General features: G+C 42.2%; 1 protein-coding gene across 1 annotated transcript; it reads right to left on the reverse strand.

Annotated features, from left to right (window-relative positions):
* Positions 1 to 14: 14 nt before the first annotated feature.
* On the reverse strand, positions 15 to 14,461 carry stk24a (serine/threonine kinase 24a (STE20 homolog, yeast)). The gene is made up of 11 exons (XM_028990412.1): positions 14,001 to 14,461; positions 11,480 to 11,713; positions 9,323 to 9,379; positions 9,143 to 9,251; positions 8,906 to 9,063; positions 5,529 to 5,714; positions 5,271 to 5,416; positions 4,696 to 4,828; positions 4,164 to 4,226; positions 3,899 to 4,035; positions 15 to 1,964 (listed from the first exon to the last, which is right to left on the reverse strand). The coding sequence occupies exons 1-11, from the start codon at positions 14,040 to 14,042 to the stop codon at positions 1,928 to 1,930; spliced, it is 1,302 nt and encodes a 433-aa protein (XP_028846245.1). The 5' UTR covers positions 14,043 to 14,461; the 3' UTR covers positions 15 to 1,927.
* Positions 14,462 to 15,747: the final 1,286 nt, after the last annotated feature.

The raw sequence follows: 15,747 nt of genomic DNA on the forward strand, positions 1-15,747 counted from the left end.
ACAATTACCCAATGAAATTTGCACCATTATTTTATTTTTAAAATGTACAAGGTGTTCAGTACCTTGATGAAATAAGCAAGGATTATATACAGGACTAGAAACTGAGCAATGTTACAGAAAAAAGTTTTTACATCACATTGAAGTATCCCATCATTAATAACAAACCTCAAGAAAAGCCAATTTTACTTGTCCTATTCTGTAATACTGTACATTTTACAAAAATACGATTTTCTTCGTCTATTGATTACATATAATATCTGTACTGTAAAACACTCATCACCTCAGTGATTTATTGCCTTACAGTTCTCAAGGTTCAGCAGCAAATTCATGACAAACCCAAACGCCTCACAGAGCACTTGCCTTACATCCTCGGGAAATACGAACAAAGTGCAACTCGCTAAGAATCAGATTGGACAGTCCAACATGGTGCAAATAACAAAAGTAATTTGAGGGGGGAAGACATGGCACTTTCTAGTACAGGCCTTGTACACGCAATTACAACTGGGCATGGCCACTGCCCCCCCCAAAAAAATATTTTGAAATAAGGGTATGGTGCCCACATGATGACCTGATCACCCTGGAATAAACCCAGCAACGCCAGGGTGGGTTCACAGGGCGATCAGATCAGAATAAACATATTTATACACAAACGAAGAAATTACTAATTTGGCCTATGAGTGACTGCCTACTTCTGATTAACCATTAAGCATTTTTTTTGTTCATTTTGGTTCTGTATTGGTCTACACCTTCTCTGAAAGATTATTGCTGCATAAAAGTCCTGACAGCTGTAGGTTGTAAATTCTCTAGTGGATAAGCCTGGCACTCAAACACACCACCACAACTCTCCATAGGGATCCGTGCGAAAAGTCGACCGCTGGTGCTGTAGTAGCCCGAACTGAGGTCCACTGAGGTCTTTCAGTGCTGCACCAGCGTCCTCACCACCTTAAAACGCACAAACCCCTGCAGTTGTCAGCCCAACGTGTGTTTTGTAAGCTGGACATATATTTAGTCTTGCATGATGCATTATATCCATTTATGGCTAATTCGCATATTAGAGAAAGGCAATTGTTGATAAGTGCAATTTAAGCTGCTGGTTCGCAAACCAAACCTGTGCTGCGCCACTTCCCAGGAAGACTCGAAGTAACTGCAATATGGAGATGTCGAAGTGTTGAAATAAACGTGCAATCACTTAATAATTCCGATGATTTGTTCATTGAGGCTTACTGTTTGAGCTCCATGCCATTTGTTTGTACATAACGTGAACTAGTTGAACAAGCTGGTGAAAATGATGAAAAGCTGTCAGTTCAAAGAATTTATTTAAAAATAATGTATGGATATATAAAATAAAGTCAAGGTGAATCTCAGCTATGGCCATTTTCACTTTAAATATCTTCTTCAGTGGGATCAGAGTTTGGCCATTTATACACGGTGTTTCCTCAAAATGTGCCTCTGTAATATTGTCAGTATGTAAAAAGGAGCCGATAAACTGTATCTGTCTAGACCAAATAAAAAGCACATTTGCTTCAAGCAGAGTACCTGAGTTTGGAAAATGCTTGATCCATGTTAGTATGGCTATCTGCCACACGAGTGTCATGACAGGGAATAAAAGGAGTTTAAAGTTGACATAACTAAATGGAGACCAACTGGGTGGAAACACTATTGAAATCATTAGGGCTCCCTTAAAAAAATGCAATACAAGTGAAGAAAATCTTCTTACAGCAGGTGGATTGTTCTTTTACAACTCAGCAGCAGGTTACCCACAGTCCAAGCGTCTTGGCGTTCAGCTATGGGAGACTAATTTAATAGCTAAACAGCTATGAGTTTGACTTCAATGAATTTAACAATGAAAAACCTTCCTGGGAAACAGCCGATGACCGAAGCTGTGACCAGATAGTAGATGCATGCGGGCTGCCGGCTGGAGGAAGCCTCACGGACCAGAGGATGAAGCTCTGGGTAGGGAGAACCTGCAGGAAACCATAACCAAAATTCCGGATTACAGGACATTACTACATGATAACTACATTTAATTTATGATTCACATTCAAACAGTACAAAACCAGTGAAATGCTAACAGCGCCACCAATAAAACTAAATATAGAAGTCAATTCACTATGACTGATGTAATGCATGGGGAGGGCCTGGTATGGTTAGGTATGGGTGGTAGTAGCCTAGTGGGTAACACACTCGCCTATGAACCAGAAGACCCAGGTTCAAATCCCACATACCATGGTATCCTTGAGCAAGACACTTAACCCTGAGTGTCTCCTGGGGGGGGGGACTGTCCCTGTAACTATTGATTGTAAGTCGCAATGGATAAGGGTCCCTGATGAAATGCTGTAAATGTAAAGTGTATCGCAAGGTCCCTTCCTTTTCCTTTTCCTTCAGTTTTATTTGCTTGTAATAAACCCACAGTCATCAGATGACAGATGACACCATTACAGATGTGACATCTGCTGTAATCATCTTCTGACCCAGAACGCAACTAAACGTTTAGATTCAGCAACTTAATTCAAGAATTCAGATTGTTGAATAAGACATACCCCAACACCAAAGGTAATAATTCAACAATAATGATAAAAACCATATCTTTTAACAGTTATATAAAAGCAGAAAAATGTGGTTGAGTCATATGTAGGTCACCACGAAAGGTTAAAATTCTCACAATCAAGCAATATTTGTATCTGGAGTAAGGCTGGACAAAACAATTTTTTGTTTGTTTTTAACGATTAATCTAGTGATTATTGACCTAACCTAACGATTCATTTTTCCAAATCGGTTAGATTCATTTAGATTCTTTTTTACATTTGCACATGAATAGACTAAAATAGCAATTTATACATTCTAATTTAGATATCAGAACGAAAATAAATAATTGATTAACATTCCAATACGTTAAACTCAAAATTACACTCAATAAAAAACTGAATTGGTCCTCATTGAAGAAATACGATAACCAATGTAAACTTGGGGGCTTGAATACAGAAAGTGCTTTATTGCTTTTATTAAAATTAACCAAAGAAATTGAAGCCGGCATCCCACCATGGTGTCCTTCCTGAACTAACAGAATTTATCAATCAGGTTCAAAACATAATTCACAAAGCCATGCGATTTCATTAATCAACTGATCTGAATAGATGTAGGTGAGAGTGTAGGTGATTTGGTGGCCAGAATCACAAAAACATAATTTAAGCAAAAAAAAAAAAAAAAAAAAAGTGACAAATTAAATGGGCAAACTTTATGATTTTTTTTTTTTCTTTGCATGCATGGTATTCCATTGGCCATTTGCAAGGTGCGCCTGCTGCTTGCCACAGAGCAACATTTGGACATTCGTCACATCATTGGCATCTTACACCTCGTCCACTCGCGACCACTCCCAGCTAAGGAGTCCTCTTATAACCTGCTCCAAACATAGAATACAAAGTATAAATCACGGAATAACTTCTTTCTACATTGATGTACGCCCACATCTCTGACGAACGATCGAGTTTCTTGCACTGTTGAAACCCAGTCATGTGCATTGCTGCTACTTCCCGCCACTGCCGTCTTGGGTTTGGACCCAATGCATTGGTGTGCATACTTTGCATATTTTTTGCGGCAAAGCAAACAACGATGTTAAAGTGTCACCACAGCCCTAATCTGGAGTAGTGAAAAATGCAGATTATGACAATAATGGAGACAAGGTACAATCCATTTCGATACCTTCTACTGCTTTTCACCGACTACCCTACAGCAAACGTGAGAATATCTGCTCTCTAGGATGAGCCAAGCCATTTGGCTATGATTGCGAGCCTCTGTGATTATCTGCAACTGGGAAGTACATCAGACGTGCCAAATGTTCCCATTAGCGAGCGCAAATGGTGTGTACATTATTTATTTCAGTGCCAGGAACACACCCCACCTCTGCAGTCTCTGCACCAGTTCAGACACCATGCTGTCTGAGATGCCGGGACAGACCTCCTCCGCCAGGTAAATGGCTTCCCTCAGCTCCTCCACCGCCTCGGGTCTGCCGTTACCTGCCTGGCCTCGCTCTTTTAACTGTAACACAATATCAAGAAAGCCAGAGGACCCCACGTTAAAAAAAACATCAGGACCAAAACCAAAAAGTAAACAAACATATTTGGAATTTCTAAAGGACATTTTTAATAAACTTGAATGGTTCTTACCTCTGCAAACAGTGGGTATATAATAGTGGACAAGCTTTCAGATAATAGCCTCGCTGGATTGCCCTGTTAAAAACAAGGAGGGAAAGAAATGAGAACTTGATATCAGGATGCAGTTTTAAGTAACGCCCGGGACAATTAAATCCAGGGCTGCTGAACTGAACCCTCATGGATATTTCACATCTTTCTATACATCTGGAGGGCTCAAGCATAAAGGCCGATGAACTCCTCCTTACGCCTGACGTCACGGCCACTGACTAGAGGATACGATTTCACCAAAGAACTTGGAAAGTCGAACTCCTCTAATTCCCTTCAATAAAACAACATTATAACAATAAATAAATAAATAATATATAACCAGAACAATAAGCCAATACAATTAAAACCTCAATTACGCATAGATTAGAAAAATGTTAAAATGTTAAAAATGCTGCACATGGATCATAGTGAACATTTACTGTGTTCAGGCTCAGATTTTGTTTGTGTGTCATAATTAAATTGAATCAAGAACCAGGTAAAATGTAATAAAACCTACATTATTTATCTCCGGTTCCTCCGGTGGGGGGAGCCCATTGTGAATCTTTTTGGGGTCTTTTTCTCGGATCGTGTTGAATATCCATTCATCGTTCCCCGAGTCGTTCCCCCCAGATGCTTGGCCATCTTGCTCCCTGAGGAGAAATAAACATGTTAAAAACTCTTAAATCAGCAACGCCTTTATCATTAAGTGCTGTGGGAAACTGTACAAAATAAACATGTGTACTGGAAGGGGAGGAAAGGACAGTGAACATGTGCAAGTGCAAGAATGATGAACAAGCGCTGCTAGACAGTAGAGTGTGAAGCGCTAGCAGGCAGGCAAATTTCACACGAAATGAACAAATTTGGTTGCGGGCTGCCACAGGACGGCATCTATTTTTACAGCAGGACAGTCACAGAGCAGCACGCTGTTCTAAGAACCGAGAAGTAAGTTGGGCTGGCGAGTAGGACCTACAAATGATACTACATGTTTTATTGTGTTCTATTTAATTTGAAAGATTTAAAGAAGATAAACTATTCTGAATATAATCTACCCACTGCAGTTTTTTAAACGTTTTTTAACGTGATTGCACTTACGAATCGGACTCTTCAGAGCTGGAGTCGTCTTGCGCTCGCTGAGCTTTCCACCTCTTGTACTTGTCGATCAGCTCTATTAAGTATGACGTTTTTTTGGAGTGTCGTACAATTAGCTTATGCTTCAAAAGCTCTTTGGCAGTTGGTCTCTGTGGAAGTGGAATGGAAAACGTATTACAATCTGGAGGTGATCATTTAAGTACAGCACACACACAATATAATTATGAATTTATTATGTGCATGTTAATGATTCCGACTTACAAAGCTGGGCTCTTTGTTCAGACAGGCTTCTACAAACTCTTTTAGAGGCTTGCTGTAGTTTCCTTCCAGCGTGGGGGGGTTGTTCTTGGGGATTAAGAATAAGACCTTCATGGGATGCAGCTCTGAGTGAGGTGGCTCACCTTTAGCCAGCTCTATGGCTGTTATGCCAAGTGACCAAATATCTGCCTGTAAAATACATAGCAATCTCTTAACAAAGTACAAAATACGAAAAATTTACCAATTTGGTACATTTCCATCATAAATTATCGCTAAATACTTAATAACTTGGTTCAGACAAACTGTGTGGGGGTGTGTTTGGTCATGGATATTTCATCATCATTCAAATTGCATTTTTATCTTAAATTCATTCCGTAAAATCAAATACTGGAATGTCAGATGCTGTACAGAGCTTCAGTCCACCAGCAAAAGAAGAACATTTAGCTCTAATGGACCACAGCGCTGGAGAACATGCGGTGCCCTGCTCCATTCGCGTAATCAATCTCAATAAGAGGGCCACTGCAGATCAAGGGCCTCTCACAACACAGGTCGAAGGGTGATGGGCCTCATTCATTCATTACACACAAACAGCCTGTCCACCGGTGAGGCTCAGGTCACAGGAAACCAGTCTGTCTGTGCGTCCCGGCTTCCGAAAATTCATCACAATTATTTGTAGTGCTGCACGATTAATCTAATCGCAATCGTAATCGCGATGTCAGTCTGTGCGATTACATGAACGCAAAAAGCTGCGATTTAAATGATTAGTACATGGATTGGATCGGCTACATATCCGATCCATTCTCTCAAAGTTTGCGAGCTAACTGAAGTCTCACTTCAGTCGGATGTGACGTGTTTGGTCACATGACTTGATTCGGAGACATATGGTTAGACGCCGCATGACGCGCTGCATCGTACGTCAACGTCGCCGCCATATTGCGACAGGGTCTGCTGTGGCGTGAAGCATACAGGGAGTGCAGAATTATTAGGCAAATGAGTATTTTGTCCACATCATCCTCTTCATGCATGTTGTCTTACTCCAAGCTGTATAGGCTCGAAAGCCTACTACCAATTAAGAATATTAGGTGATGTACATCTCTGTAATGAGAAGGGGTGTGGTCTAATGACATCAACACCCTATATCAGGTGTGCATAATTATTAGGCAACTTCCTCTCCTTTGGCAAAATGGGTCAAAAGAATGACTTGACAGGCTCAGAAAAGTCAAAAATAGGCTCAGAAAAGTCTTAAAATTGCAAAGCTTCTGAAGCGTGATCATCGAACAATCAAGCGTTTCATTCAAAATAGTCAACAGGGTCGCAAGAAGCGTGTGGAAAAACCAAGGCGCAAAATAACTGCCCATGAACTGAGAAAAGTCAAGCGTGCAGCTGCCAAGATGCCACTTGCCACCAGTTTGGCCATATTTCACAGCTGCAACATCACTGGAGTGCCCAAAAGCACAAGGTGTGCAATACTCAGAGACATGGCCAAGGTAAGAAAGGCTGAAAGACGACCACCACTGAAACGTCAAGCTGAAACGTCAAGACTGGGCCAAGAAATATCTCAAGACTGATTTTTCTAAGGTTTTATGGACTGATGAAATGAGAGTGAGTCTTGATGGGCCAGATGGATGGGCCCGTGGCTGGATTGGTAAAGGGCAGAGAGCTCCAGTCCGACAAGGTGGAGGTGGAGTACTGGTTTGGGCTGGTATCATGTAGGGCCTTTTTTGGGTTGAGGATGGAGTCAAGCTCAACTCCCAGTCCTACTGCCAGTTTCTGGAAGACACCTTCTTCAAGCAGTGGTACAGGAAGAAGTCTGCATCCTTCAAGAAAAACATGATTTCATGCAGGACAATGCTCCATCACACGCGTCCAAGTACTCCACAGCGTGGCTGGCAAGAAAGGGTATAAAAGAAGAAAAACTAATGACATGGCCTCCTTGTTCACCTGATCTGAACCCCATTGAGAACCTGTGGTCCATCATCAAATGTGAGATTTACAAGGAGGGAAAACAGTACACCTCTCTGAACAGTGTCTGGGAGGCTGTGGTTGCTGCTGAACGCAATGTTGATGGTGAGCAGATCAAAACACTGACAGAATCCATGGATGGCAGGCTTTTGAGTGGCCTTGCAAAGAAAGGTGGCTATATTGGTCGCTGATTTGTTTTTGTTTTGTTTTTGAATGTCAGAAATGTATATTTGTGAATGTGGAGATTTTTGGTTGGTTTCACTGGTAAAAATAAATAATTGAAATGGGTACATATATTTGTTTTTTGTTAAGTTGCCTAATAATTATGCACAGTAATAGTCACCTGCACACACAGATATCCCCCTAAAATAGCTATAAATAAAAACAAACTCCAAAAAGTATGATATCAATGAGTTTTTTTGGGTTCATTGAGAACATGGTTGTTGTTCAATAATAAAATTATTCCTCAAAAATACAACTTGCCTAATAATTCTGCACTTCCTGAACACATATCTATGGAGAAAAGTGCAAAGAAATGCCTCACTCTTGTGCTGCTTGGGGCTGTACAAACCGCTGTACGCTCCAAACCAGATTCCGGGGGATTACATTTCATAGGTAAGGCTGGACAATTGTTTTGAATATATTTGGCCATTATAAAATCCCGTTTTATAAGTCTTAACCTTAGCTAAGCTAGGCAAAGATAGCGAAGCTATGCATTCCTGTGGTGAAGTCAGCCTCCAAACAACATTTTGGATAAACATAGGCATTAACTATTTAGACTGTTCTTAGCTGTTTAGTTAACGTTTCTCAAACTTTGAAGGTTTCCTAAAGAAATTCACCTCAGTTTACAAATCTTAACCTTAGCTAAGCTAGCAAAGCTATGCATCCCTGAGTTCAAGTCAGCCTCCAAACAACGTTTTGGTTAAACGTAATAACTATAATACAGGATTTTATAATGGCCAAATATAATCAAAACAGTTGTTTAGCCTTAGCAGGGTTTGTCGTTCAACAGTAATGTAAAGAGTTTTTTGTGATTATTTAATTTTGTAGAATATTGTATTTTGAAAGCACTGGGCATTTCAAGTTGTTATAAGTAGTTTGTATGTTTCACTTTGAAATTAAACATTTCACTATTAGTATGCGACTTTTCATTGATGTACAAGCAAGTGTCCTCTATCATATCGCATCGCATATCGCAATATTGATCTCAATTATCGCAATATGTCTTTTCCCCCAAATTGTGCAGCCCTAACTACATACAAAACTGCTACAAATCAATAAAAAAATTCAACGGTAACTATTCCAATAATATTATTCCAAGGTTAAAAATTGCAACCAAAGCATTATTTTTGGAATATAACAGCGTGCATTAATGAGCAGTCACAGGCTAAACATCTGATTGGCAGTTCAGCACCCGCCTTTGAATCGTACGCAGACTGCTTTATAACTTCGGGTGCCATCCAGAACGGCGTGCCTACGAACGTGTTCCTCTTGATCTGGGTGTCCGTCAGCTGGCCGGCCACGCCGAAGTCTGCCAGCTTCACGTCCCCTTGTTCCGACAGTAACACATTTGCGGCTGTGTAACACGAGATATGAGGTAAATGTTAAAAATACAGGAATTAAGATGCCGCAGCATATCTTCTTGTGCACCAGACCTTTGATGTCTCTGTGGATTTTCTTTTCAGAGTGCAGGTATTCCAGCCCCTTCAGGATTTCTCTGAGGATGGTGGCAATCTGGGTTTCGTCCAGAGCCCCAGGCTCCAACTGCGAAAGAGAGGAGAAGCCAATCTACGCAACGTCCAGATGAAGCGCAGGTTAAACAGGTCTGAACTTACCAGGTCCAAAGCTGATCCACCGCCTAAATACTCCATAATGATCCATAACTTTGTGTCCTAAAGCACAGAACAACAGTCAAATCATGTCAGCCTGCTAATCAATACTAAGAATCATCTTTGATATGGGATACGAGGACATTGGCCCAATGATGCTTGGTTTTAAAAAACGCTTTGGGATTATGGGTGTGGGGCTGCAGAAATGGTAATTCTGGGGAAAAAAAAAAAAATCCCACTGCAGACGGTTTCACTTCCCCAAAACATGTCCAGTGGACTGATGAATAATAACGGCAGCAAAAATAATCTTGTGCAATATCTAAAAATAGCCTCATAATTCTGCTTAGAACCACTCATGTGATTCAGAGTAATTGAACAAACAAGTTCTGAGCTGAAAGTCGGACACAACAATAATGGCCCTTCTGTGCTTGATTTCTCCTAAAAATCTAAAATCTCTTCCAACACAGGGGCTGATTATTTATTTACACTTAAGAACCAGTAATTGACAATGGCTTAAGTGCATAATTATAAGAACTAAGAATGAACAAACACAAAAAAAAAAGATAAAGTATTGCTTAAAGGAACATTTTGCACATAAACTGCATTCTTTGTTTACACCGCAGATAGCAGCCCTAACCCAAGGTAGGAATGAAGCTTTTATAGACAACCCACTAACTAAACAGCAGCATGTGGGCCAGAACCACAGAGCACTTCAACACCTTCCACATTCAGCACAAAGGACGCGGTTTTCACGGCGCTATAACATCGAGTCGCGTCAACAGGAAAGGACCACTTGATAAATATCTGTATCTAACATTATTTATGACTTTATAAGCAGATTTTAGACCGTACAGGGTACCATCTCTCGGTTTTCACCCCTTCCGTACAAATCCATCATGCAACCTCCACCGCAGAAGAGCCGTATTCAAGTATTGCGATTGGTGGACTAGTGTATGTGACATTACCAAAGACTCCCAACGTTTTTTACAAAGCACCATGATCAGGTACTCCAGTTGGCCCACCCAGACATAAAGGGACAAGGAATCTAAATAAGCAATGGTGACTAATACTGAAATTTCTATTAATAAAAAGTAGAAGAAACCAAAACTTTTCATGTGCAGTTTGTGATTGGCTGTGAAGCCCTGCTGAACAAATTAAAGGTGCGCTTAAAACCTCTCCCCCACTGGAGGTTGAGGACACCCGTGGTGGATGTTGTACATGACTGGTGTTGGAAGCGGTTTCATTCCGACCCACGGGTACTGCGAGAAGCCACCCAATCGAAATTTCATAATCCAAACTCACAGCAGAGTACATGCAGCCAAAATGCCATGGTGGCAGTCATGCTGAGATAGCTGGAACCATATCTGAGTTTCATTATCACAAAAAAATTCCACAGGGGCCTCATGCGGCGCTCCGCAAAAACACACATAAACTGCCCCCAGGCCGCCACAGGGCCCTCAGAGCAGATGCCGGAGGTTGGAGCAGGACACTCCATCAGCACCTGCTACCCAGCAGGCAGGCAGGCAGGCAGGCAGCCGTGCGAAGCTCCGCCCACTGGCACGGTCCCCGCAGTCTACACTCGAACAGCGAGATGCCCACGTGTGTGCTTACATCAGGGCTTTCCAGGCCGGCGTTGTGAAACTGCAATGCGACGTTAATTGTCAGCAGATCTCAGGAACGCCAAATGTTTTGTTGCTTAATCTGGAAGATCTGATCTGATTCTTGGTCCGGGCATGATGCAACTCGGTGCAGAACAGGAAAGCATGGCCGGCGCAGACGTGCACGCTTCCGTGTTTGTTCGTCAATGTCAAATTAAAGAGCCGCCCCACATGCCTCAGACAGATATGAATCATTCATTGACCCACATACTGCTGCCTCCCAACAGGAAGTATAAATCTGCAATGCAAGCCAAACTAAATTGAAATCTACAACGTGCAAAGCATATATTAATTCAGATATACGAATGAACAAATTAAATTGCAAGTAATAGTGCACCAATAACAAATTTAATAAATAAATAAAATACAAAAAAGATGACCCAAATGCTTCATGCATGTAATATTAATGTAGAGGTAGTCACAGCACCTTTAATGCACCTTTAATGGTGAATGGCTGACAGCAAGCATGTGAGTGCGCAAGAATTCACAGCATCAATCTACTTACTTTCAGGTAGGATCCATAATACTTTGTCACAAAAGGACTGTCACACTGACTCAGCACCGTAATCTCCTGCTGAATGTCTTCGATTTCATCCTCAGCCTCCTCGAGGTCGATGATCTTAATTGCCACCACTTTCTGAGTCCGATTGTCAATGCCTTTGAAAACCTCCCCAAACGAGCCCTTCCCAATCCTCTCCAGCTTGGTGAACAGCTCTTCTGGATTCGCTTTGAAGTTTTGCTAGAGCGAGAGAGAGAGAGAGAGAGAGAGAAAATATATTTAGCCAAACATAAATCTGTGTGAAATGCAGTGAAAACAAATCCGGTCACAGGGCAGACAAGGTCAACTCAAGGTGACGGGAAATTTTGGATTGGGCTGGAGTAGGATCATCTCGACTGACAGAGCCCACGCGCAGTGGACATTATGACATCACATGACCTTCTGCACATTTACCGCCCGGCAATGAACGCGTATCTAATCTTCTACACCATTTTGCACCATGGCCTACAGCCGAGAATAAACCTCGGGGTGGCTGGTAGTCAAGGGGTTAATGAACTCTAATAAACCTTCAGCTCACTCTTACGAGTCCCTGCTACGGTCACCGTGTCCCCTGTGCTGCTCGATACCGACGGTAAGCCAGAGGATAAGAGTTTAAAACCAGGCATTTTAAAAATGAACGCGCGGTTTGTACATCCCGTTTCTGTTCAAAACAGCTACGTTGCGAAAAATCCCACATTCTCGTGGCAAACGGGGAGCTGCGTCATGACTCAGAACGTCCAGACAACAAGCACTGCAGCCAAAACGCCCCAGAGGCACGTACCGTCAGACCTCAGCACGCACGTTCTTATTGCACCAGTTACCAGGACCATGTCAGGTTGCAATGCATTAATCTGGTTTTTCCCCATAATCGCTGGAAAGCGCTTTCATCTCAGCCGCTCTGATGACATTAGGCAGCAGCCACAACGGGTGTCACGTGCAGCGCATATACGAATTAGAAGAAGCAACAAAACGGCCAGCCGGGTGAAAAAGGTGGTGTTGACCCAGGCCTTCTCTGTTTTAACAGGAAAGACAACAAGGGGACCGCGGCCATGGATTCCAAATGCTGGGAAAGCAGGGGCTGTTACCGCAGTCAGCAGGTTTGCCATGGCTGTGAAAAGCCTGCGTTTGATCTGCTCCCGGCTGCGCCAGGCACCAGTTTTGGTTGGTGAAGGTTACGTTCAGATATGTTCTTAATTACGGATTAATATTAAATAACATGAACAATGTGCTGTAATACAATACAATACTTCTGCAGGCCAAAAGGCAGGATTATAAAATCTATAGGCCTTGTCTCCCACGATGCATTGCTCACCTTCGTAAGGTTTGACGGACCTAACTTTTAATGCTGTTAACTAACGTCCAGCGCCGCTGAGGTGCTGCCATATTGAGTTTGTTGGTGGTCTGATCAAAAAACTGATCAAAAGCGTTCAGATTTGCCTGATGCACATCACCCAGAAAAATAAATAAATAAATAGATAGATAGTCTCTTTATCTGTAATCATGTAGATATGGTGGCCGAGAGTTAAAGGAAGCGGCCCTGTAATCAGAAGGTTGCCGGTTCGAATCCCGACTCGCCGAGGTGCCACTGAGCAAGTCCCTGTCCCCACACACTGCTCCCCAGGCGCCTGTCATGGCCCACTGCTCATCAAGGGTGATGGTTAAAAGCAGAGGACATGTTTCGTTGTGTCACCGTGTGCTGTGCTGCAGCGTCTCACAATGAATACAGGACCACGCCTCAATTTTAACACTAAAACCCTTGTTGCAAAGCAAATTCATATCATAGCAAAGCATCTTATCATATTTCAGTATTTTATCTACAAAAATGTAAGACAAAACATTTACAGACATACTGAAAAATTATATTTGGGACAATTCAGGCAAAAATAATACAAAAAAATTGCACAAAATATCGCGATACGCTGCAATTATTTAAGCAATGCTGGATATATATTCAAGGATTCAAGGTAGCAGTCAAACAAATCTACAGTCCCATCATAAGATCTGATATAGAACTTAAAAAAAATATATATATATATAAAAAAAAAGATTCGGCCTTTTAGCACCCGCTTTAATATTCTCCTACACAAAAAGCGATTCCTGACCAGGTGGAAAGCGAGATGTTGGCGCTCGACCTGGACGAGGAGATTCTCTTCTGCATTTACAGAAGCTCCGGGGACCGGAACTCGCGCCCCGCCATCGCGGCGAAGACGACCACCGACCGACCGGGCAATAAAACGTGTTGTTTTTCATCTTTTACCCACCAAGCCTGCTCTCGCCCGCTTATCGTCCAGTCTTATCGTCGGGACGTTTATGGAGCAGAACTATCTCGTGGCACCGATAAATAAAAAACGAACCTTTACAGTAAGAGGAAAGTTGTTGTTGTTTTGTTTTGTTTTTTGTTCCTTAGTCGACGCGAATGATGAGGAAATACAGGGTACCATTAGTCAGACATGGAACTTCCGCAGGCCAGGACGCGGCATCACCTTACCCGCATCCCGGCCAGGCCGGCGTGGCCCGGAGAGTGAGCCATGTCCGGCCCCGTCCGCTCGGCCGTCGGGGATCTCGCGTCGGAGCTGCCGGGAAGTCGGAGTCCGTAGAGCTCGGGGGTTCAGGACCGCCGGTGAAGCTGGCCGCGGGGAGGGCGTCAGCACGAACGTCGGTGGCCGCGGGATGGAGGTTTCGGTGAAGCCATCGCCGCGCCGCCGGCCGATGGTAAAACCAGCACTTTATTACAAAGTGGCAACAAGACACCAGCGCCGCAGCCGACTTTCCTCGAAATAACCGAGTTAAAGGGACATGTCCGCCAACCGCAGCGACCCGCAAAACTTTCGCAGAGTAAAAGTCTGAGAGATTTTCGAAGCGATAGCCGCCCGAAGACGAGCTGTGGCCGGTTTAGGTGCAGTTATCCTCCCCGCATCATCACTTTCCGCTAGACCCTTCCGCCATGTTGAAAACTGTCACTTTGACATCAAGGCGGGACCATTAGGGACGGATGGCCAATCGGAATAGGGATAAGGCTCAAGGACACGCCCCTCGTGTAAAAGTGCGCATGCAAACACGCCTGGACCTTAGTACTGCAATCTAGAACCAGGCGAAGGCATTTAGTAGAAGATCTCCGCGTGAATGTTTCAAATGTAATTTAAACATAGTAACGCCATACAGTGTTGATTGGGGACTTAACCCTACGTGCACATTAATGACTATTTCTGAGTAAGTATATTTAAATGTACGTTCTTTAATAAGGGGGCTTCTGGACTGGGTCAGTGCTTTTGACTGGTCTTATGCATGTTTTATGAAACGAACAGCATGTTCATTAGTGCATCATCAATCCAATCCCTGAATTTTTGTGAATTTAGAATGAACCCCTTAACTGGCCACTGGTCGTCTTCCATGTTGACCGTCATACATCAGGCATTGCAGAGTCTGATACCCACTTGTATAGGAAGGGGCCTAGCTCATCTGTATTCAACGTATAGGGTTGAGCAAGTTGTACAGAACAGAGCTCGGGTAGCTATCTGGAATCAGTGACAGCGTAGGTTACAGTGCATGTACGCAGGTCAGAGACAAATAGCTGGTTTGAAGCTGTAAATAATAAAAAGTGAAATGACAAGTTCCCCCTGTACATTAGATTGTACCCTGTACTCCTTGTACAGTTAGGTCTGCATTTATTTTTATCTGTGGCTTGGAACCCTGTCTATGTTTGAAGGGATTTGTAATTTTAAAAAATGATTAAACATTAATATTTATTTAATAAAAAAAAAACTTGAAATGTCCCTCATTTGACAAACAATGATAAATTTCTGTTTATTCAGTGACTGTCATTTAGCACAATAAATGGTGCTGTGGTGTAACTGAGATGTTGCTTTGTACAGACAAAAAACATGAAAAAAAAAAAAAACGCAATGATAAATTATGCGTGCTACCATTTTGCTGCCTAGATAAACAACGACCTTGACCTCTGCAGTGAATTGGTATTATTTGCTACAAATATCATTTTATTATTTGGCAGTTAATTTAATGAAATGTGGCTATTTTTAAATGATTTTTAAATGTATTGGTAAAACCGTGCGGACCATTTTTCAGCTAAAAACTTTATTTCACTAATATGAACTAGTTTATGATTGAAATGGACACTGTAACTGTTTTTATGTATTGAAATATTGTTTTTTATTTAATGCATAGAAAATCAAGAATATGAAAAAAATCACATCTTGCTAAACACACATAACATAATA

This window comes from Denticeps clupeoides, chromosome 9 (assembly GCF_900700375.1).
Source record: "Denticeps clupeoides chromosome 9, fDenClu1.1, whole genome shotgun sequence".
NCBI lineage: Eukaryota > Metazoa > Chordata > Actinopteri > Clupeiformes > Denticipitidae > Denticeps > Denticeps clupeoides.

Excerpts from the sequence above, each read along its gene's own strand:
- stk24a (XM_028990412.1), bottom strand. The coding sequence starts at position 14,042 with ATGGCTCACTCTCCGGGCCACGCCGGCCTGGCCGGGATGCGG. Across the intron at positions 5,417-5,528 it reads TGAACAAAGAGCCCAGCTTT|AGACCAACTGCCAAAGAGCT; the intron begins GTAAGTCGGAAT and ends CCACTTCCACAG. Across the intron at positions 4,036-4,163 it reads TATACCCACTGTTTGCAGAG|TTAAAAGAGCGAGGCCAGGC; the intron begins GTAAGAACCATT and ends ATTGTGTTACAG.